Genomic DNA, 7,547 nt, shown 5'->3' on the forward strand with positions numbered 1-7,547 from the left:
CCCATTTTCCACCAAGGCTTTGTTTGATGTATTTTTACAGCCTGAAGTTTTGTTTGATGCACGAAGAAAAATATTAGATTTTTTGGTAACAATGAAAGAATATTATTTTTGAAATAGTATGGAAGAGATACAGTAAAAAATATGTAATAGATTTGAAAAAACAAGATGTAATCAGCAAAAGAGAGAAAAAATAGGAAGATGTGACCTAATATATCTTCATGAGGGAAGTTTTTTTTGTTTTGTTTATGATTTTCTTCAACTCTATGTAATTGGTTCACGTATTCTCACTATACTTTGCCAATATTATTAAGGATAATGGTACTATTCGTACCCTATATATCTCCGTTTTGGGCATAGTCCTCGCGGCTTTATTTTTTATTCCACCCAAAACGCCTCATACCAATAGAGATAATTGTCTTTCTCTATATAGCATGTACATGACCCATTTCTCTAACCAAGACTTTGTTTGCACTACTTACAAACTCAACAAATATTTGAATTTGAACCCACTTTCCTTTGGGCGTTGAGAAATAAGAAACATGGAGAGAAAAAAAAAATTTACCGACATATTCCCAAAGGAGCACTCCAGAAAATATAATGAAAATTAAAATTTCTTCGTAATTTACAAAATTCTAAGCCATATCCTAAATTTTCGATTGCATGAATAAGGGTTTATATTTTATTTACGACAACTCGAAATATATACATATATTACGCTATAAATTCTAATCCACATATTTGTTGATAATCCTAGATCTTAATAAATGAGAAGGAAAGAAATTCTATTCCTGAGGTTCCATCTTGCGTGGTGATATTGATATTTACGTAAGTGTTTAAAATTTTGATGACAATTTGAACTAAATTTAACCGGTCGAATATCCTAATTAGCGGTATGTTATCTTGCAACATTTTCATCTGGCGCTGGTGCCATTCGCACGCACGCGGCACGCGGGACGGGTTTATGTTCAGGTGTTACTCACACCACAGTAAGAGTAACGAAGCGAGCGATATTGGTTTCACCTCTCTATACGCAAAAATTCACAAGCTCTCTCTCTGTGTCGCGCCTGCTGCCGAGCCATGGTCTACATTACCTCGTGGGATGAATTCGTCGAGCGTTCTGTGCAGCTGTTCCGTTCCGATCCCAATTCAGTAAGTCATTCGTTCGAAATTCGATACCCTAGATATCGTTTTCTGTTTGATTACTGAGAAATTGATGTCACGAGATGAGAAAATCGATCGCATTGCTGTATTTTCATTCTTCAATCCCCTTCTTTACTGCTGAATTACATGTAACTGAGCAAATCAGCGCCACGGATTTGAATGGTATGAATTGAGCTTAGTCAATTGTGAAGGGCGTTCTAATTCATCGACTAAAATTTTAATTTCAATCTGACTATTTTGGTTTCTGTGACTACTTGCGATAGCGATCTAACAGTTTATTCGTATGTTTCCTTTATTGCCGCTTTCGTCATATTTTGGCTAATTCTAACTTCTACCACCGTTTTCCTTTTCAATCCAACTGGGAATATAGACGCGGTACAACATAAAGTATCGGCACTGCGATGGGAAACTGGTTCTTAAGGTCACTGATAACCGTGAGGTGAGGAATTATTTGTTGTATTCTTCATTAACGTCGTGTGTTTTCCTGATTAGTGATCAGGGTGGGAATTTTGATTATTGACTTCCAACTATATGCATGGCTATGTGGTTCACGTGGCAAACTCTTGGCCTTATGGATATTATACGCCAATGTTTGAAGATGCGTTTGAGTCTTTGATGCTCCTATACCTAAGTAGACTCGTGATCCAGTTTTCGTTCAATCTATGCTTCTCTGAAACTCTGCTTTATCGTTATATAATTTGGATGCCACTATTTTATGCAACCACGAGCTATTAATCTATAAATCAGGACTTGTACAATTATATTTAGTCACTAGTCTGAACCAAAATTTTCACCAATTTTATCAGTTCATTTCATTATATTGACTGAAGATATCACTTCATCATTCTAGCGCTGTAGAAGATTATGATCATCATCATTCATAATCATTTTATGCAACCACGTACCCTCATGATAAACCCAGACAATGAAACGATTTTGTATTGAAATGAAGCTCTGGAAGTTAACCAATTGGCATAAGGTTCTATGTTGAATCCTTATCATCATCAAGATTGTAAATGATTGGAAGGCCCTTTTGATTTAGTTTTTCTTGGGTGGGTTCCCTCTACCCCCGGCATCTAGGTTGTTCCCCCCTCCTCTTTCAAGTTTTTTTTAATATATTCTGTCTCTTATCTTAAAAAAAAAACAGTATCCTCATCAGGATAGTAATTTTTATCTTTTTTTAGAAGCATAAGATCTACTAATTTCCCTTTTTTCTTTTCCCCCCTATTCTCCAGTGTCTCAAGTTCAAGACAGACCAGGCACAGGATGCCAAGAAGATGGAAAAACTCAATAACATATTCTTCACTCTGATGGCCCGGGGCCCTGATGGTATTATTCTTTGAATTTCTCTTTATTAATGGAGCATCTGAATATTCTGTTGAATAACAAACAAATAACCAGTTATTAATCACATGATTTTTTACTCAAATTTTGTTAAGATTTGAATCCTTGTTCTATTTGGATGACGTAAACTATAAATTCTCTAATTGCATGAAAGTCCCATATCCATATACTTGAAGGATGAGTTCACTTCCCTTCTGAATGCAGTTTTACTGTCTTGTGTCCGTGAATGAACATAGACCTGCTTGCCAACTGTCTAAAATTCGCCAAAATGGTTCATGGTGTGCCTGTAGTTCTCACTCCAACTATGATCCAAAAATGCACCTAGCATCCATGGACCATCTTTTTGATATATCCAGGATGGCAGCATATGAATGCTCCAACATGTATAACTAATGTGCACTCAGTTCTACTGATTGGAATTCTCTTATATTTTTGCCTTTTTCTCTTTTGTGAAGTGGATATATCAGAAGTGACGGGCAAAGAACAGGTTGATGCACAGCCAACCAAGAAAGGAAGGGGGAGGAAGCAATGACTTTTCATTGACTACTTCACTAATAGGTTTCACGTACTTCTCTAAACCCATTGATGAGTTATAATCTTTATCTACATGATTTCAGTTAATATTATCGTCTTACTTTTATCAGAGTCAAATAGATTACTAAAGTTCTGCAATGAATTTACCGTATGCTGTTCCCATTTTTCCTAAAAAATTTTGGTGTCTAGTTCTTCTTCTATATTGAGAAACATTTTCACAAGTTTCCACCTCATTACACCGATTTGCTACTATACTTACAGATGTGCTTTCATCTTAGGCCAAAACTTCATTGTATTTAGTTCAATGTAATTGAAGAAATTAACCACCATGGATTGTGGTCATTCAGGGACTTTAGGAGAATGGGTTTTAGCCCATAGTGTCCATTTACCTAGGATACCGCAATCCTACAAGTTTTCTAACAATCTAGGGTCCTAATACTCGTGGATGCAAAAGAAAAAAAATATTTAAGCAATTTGTGTTAGAGCAAGGTCAATGTATGAATGAATACAAGATATTGAATCATCATATGATATAAATTAATGATAACACAGAGACCTTAAGATTTTGTCAATGCTATCTAAATGAGTATTGTCCTGCTGCCATATAAACATGGAGAGGACTCTCTTGTCTATTTCAAATTTCTTTGAATTGTTTACATCTTTCATTGTTTATTACTTCAAATAAAATTCAATTTTGTAAGTAGTGTATTCATCGTTGTTTTTTTTTTTTTTGAGAGAATGTATTCATCGTTGTTGATTGCTTAGCGATCGTATTTTCTTTGATTATCTATTTTATATCAGAAAATCAACAAAAAAGTATTTGGTTGATCCAGAATTGTTAGAAGATGGCAGACATTGCTTTCTTGTGCCTCCTGATTTAGACTTATTAACATGCCTTGCACATCGGACCACTAGACAGCCTACTAAAACCACTTGAGTGCGTGCATATAAAAAAATTTCCCTAACAATGTTTTGGTCTTTAACAAGATGCTCCAACCATCCATTTCAGCTTTATCTTCAAATCTGCATAGATGGAAGGCACCTTCTTTAGTTGCTTTTGGGATGTCTTTCTGGGATTTGTTTCAATTGCTGGAATTTCACACGCCAAGGCAAAGTTTTTCTTATGTTGGAGCTGAACACGAGGTGTTATAGTTATAGATTTGAGTGTCTTCAGGATAGCTTTAGGATAAACATTTTTAGGGGAATCGTTTTTTCAACAAGTCCTTTGGGAAAAGAAAATAGTAGTTAAATGTTTTCTCAAAGAGCACTTGAAAGTTGAAAATGCTTCTGAGGTTTCTTTAAAATTAAAAAATTTTCAAAATTCTGCTTAATTTGTTTTTTTTTTTTAACAAGATACGAAAAATTTTTGATTAAATTTGTTAAAGTCAATTTTAAGATATTGGAAAACTATTTCAAATACACTGCTAGTATTCTGAAGTTGATCGAATTGTTCGGAAAAAATACTGAGAAGAATTATAATGGCTAACGCATTCTCCAAAAGATTCTTTGATGTATAACTTTGCAGTGGCACTTTATAAAAGATGGAAACTATTTCTTAATACTTTCAATGGTGCTATTCTCTCATAGAATCAATCCATGCATAACAAGATCTCTTTTCGTTGAAACTTGGGTATGTGGGTACCTAGGGTCTCCGTCTCATCTTTTTCATTGGCAACAACATTTTTGGGTTAGTTCATGGCTTTAAATTGTTGTAGTTATATATTAAGATGCTAAATATATGCTGCATCATATTAGTTGAAGTACATATAAATTGGTGTAAATATGTCGAGATAGACTTGATACTTAGACATATGACATTACTAAGCATACTCTGAGCGGGTGACAAACATTGGGGTAATCATTCCATCCATTGTTAGGTATATTCAAAATTTAAAAACTCAAACTCACTTTTGATGAGGCAGAAACACCACATCCTTCAACTTTGTTGCTTTTACCTTTGGTTCAAATCTAGGATTCTGTTCCCAAAAAGTACACATATTTTTCTTCTTTAGCATGTGATTTGTCAAGATTGAAGAAAGCTGTTTCAGTCACTGTCAAATGCAATCTTCTTGGCTGCACTAGCCAAGCAAAAACACCACCACTCTTTATTCTGTGGGAAGATAAAGTCTCCTTCCCATATTGGATTTATTATCCATCCATACAGAACTACTGGTTACTGAGTGTGGGCTGCAGTCTGAAGATTCCCTTAAAACAGATGATTATGAACATGATATTGTTGATATTTCAGGGCTTCCTGCTCAATGAAAATGCCACTTTTCCAGGCTTTGTACATTAATGCCCTTGGTCTCATTATCAACACAAAATTATTGATATGGAAGTTATTTGGCTCTCTCTCTACAGAAAATCAACTATAGGCAAATTGATTCCCAAGAAAAGCTAGAAGAAAGGGGTGGAAGATCGTTTGAAAATGAGTAGCTAAGATCTCGATTTAGACATGTATTTTGGCAGGGATGGTTAGATTAGAAAACTTTATGGTTGGAACCATCATCGATACTCAAAAATGTTCTTCAAAGATCCATAGCATTTCTTTTACAAGCCTTTTGGAAGGCCTCCATCTGTAATAACGATCGAACCTAGTCAAGTTAGATTGGTCTATCATCTATCTAGGTCATTTCCCTATATCGTCCCGATTTTATCGGAGGTCCCCGAAGGGACCGTCTAGGTCATTTAGATTGATTAAATCTACCATCCTGCATTTTAATCGAGACTAAAATGTCTCTTAGGCTAACCTAAGAATATTCATAAACACTTCTCTGACAACAGTATGTTTGATCAGAGTGATTATTTTTTTTTCTCCGTTTTCCAATAGCAATATGTCAACTGACTCGATCAATATAGATCTCAGAAGCTTCCAACTTCAATGAAAAATTCTTTGAAACTAGTTTTGCAATTTTTGGGAAAGTTTATGACTTTGTGGATTAAATCCAATGATATTGGAAGAAGGGTTAGATTGGATTCAAAGAATAGCAAGAAAGCCTCCATCTCTCTCTCTCTCAAACCTGTCCTGTCCAACCAAAATCCCAAACACCACCTTTTCCCTTTTGTTGGACCACTTTATTCAAAGGATTCAAAACAAAATGTTTAAATTCATGTGTCTCATTATCTTGTGAAGAAATTCAAACGTTGTATTGTATTTTTCTTTTTCTTTTTTTCCTTTTTCTTTTTTGCCTGTCAGTCAAAGTGAAGTTGTATTTCAATTTCTCACTAGTGGGGTGATATCCAATGCAAATTGAATTGGGGCCAATATTGACCTTTTTTGCCTTTTTTCTAGGGGTATTTGATTAATGCTAGCATGCGAACCAGGCTGAAAATTATTAGTGTTTTTTTTTTTTAGTTAAATTCTGTTTACCTTGCAAATAACTAGTGACATTAAATTTTGAAATTATAGGAACTAAATTAAATTTAAGCTTAAAATATAGAAATTAAACTTTATTATGCTGAGTTGGAGAACTTTTTCCTTATTATTATTTTTTAAAGGTAAGTGGGATGTTCTATCGATCAGGTTGGGGATTATGCTTTCTTAAACCTTTCAACCCTACAAATCATATTTTCATTTTGAAATTTTTATAAAACAAAACCCTTATTTTTAAACCAGTTTAGATCTTCTCTGGATATCCCAATATTTCACTTACTACTATTAATATTGTAATGAAAAGCTTTCTTTACCGGATAAAGTGATCTGCCATACTATTTCTATCAAAGAGTGGCAATTCTTGGAATGTTAAAAAAAAAAAAAAAAATGTCCTAAATCAAATAATGTTTTAATTTTCTGTTAATAGATTGTTAAATAAAATATACAGAAGTTTATACTATATTTTAATTGTGTGCTAATGATATAAATTATTCATACGAAATTATTTAAAAAAATAAGTTAATTAAAAATTGGCAACCTGACATAACTAAAATAAGTTAATTAAAATTTGTCAATTTGAATGTAACTAAACTGGTTAAATCACTCATTTTCAGTTCAAATTTATACCTCATGTTGTACTAAAAAAATAATTAATTTACTAAAAAAAATAATTTAAAGATCTCCATATTGTAGAAAAAAACATTATCAATCAATGGAAGAAATTGAAATTTCAACTAGAGATAAGGTCGAAAGAGTCGAGCCCAAGAAAAGTGTCTAATTTTTTATTAACTTTATACTCTCACTTTTTAGACCGTGTGACACCCATTATCTTAAATTCTCTTTCCAAATTCATATGATTATCTCCCTTTATTCCCAAGCCTTTTCAGTTCTTTTTCTCATTATTATTAACTTGTCTTAATAATTTCCAATCATATTTATAAATCGAAATCATCCTAATTTCTCAACAGGAGCTTAGTTCAACGGTTAATGTATCTTGTTCATTTTCTAAAAGTTGGATGTTCAATTTCTATCTGATGTCCTTTAATAAGTATAAAATAAAAATAAAAAGAGATTCACCCTCAATTTAAATTATAATTCACACGTTTTTCTAATTTAATCAAGATCTCCCATTTTA

At 33.3% G+C, this 7,547-nt stretch overlaps 1 protein-coding gene across 4 annotated transcripts; it reads left to right on the top strand.

Annotated features, from left to right (window-relative positions):
• Nucleotides 1-960: 960 nt before the first annotated feature.
• Nucleotides 961-5,679, top strand: LOC111015357 (Signal recognition particle, SRP9/SRP14 subunit). 4 transcript variants are annotated; one of them, XM_088125361.1, is made up of 5 exons: nt 972-1,149; nt 1,532-1,600; nt 2,397-2,490; nt 2,961-3,070; nt 5,401-5,679. In XM_088125361.1, the coding sequence occupies exons 1-4, from the start codon at nt 1,078-1,080 to the stop codon at nt 3,035-3,037; spliced, it is 312 nt and encodes a 103-aa protein (XP_087981487.1). In that variant the 5' UTR covers nt 972-1,077; the 3' UTR covers nt 3,038-3,070; nt 5,401-5,679. The 4 variants fall into 4 exon arrangements, with proteins under 4 accessions (XP_022146062.1, XP_087981487.1, XP_022146061.1 ...); XM_022290369.2 differs by having other exon boundaries at nt 2,961-3,063; XM_022290370.2 differs by lacking the exons at nt 2,961-3,070; nt 5,401-5,679 and adding an exon at nt 2,710-2,930 and having other exon boundaries at nt 961-1,149.
• Nucleotides 5,680-7,547: the final 1,868 nt, after the last annotated feature.

This window comes from Momordica charantia, assembly GCF_013281855.1.
Source record: "Momordica charantia cultivar OHB3-1 chromosome 6 unlocalized genomic scaffold, Mcharantia_2.0 BLBB01000006.1, whole genome shotgun sequence".
NCBI lineage: Eukaryota > Viridiplantae > Streptophyta > Magnoliopsida > Cucurbitales > Cucurbitaceae > Momordica > Momordica charantia.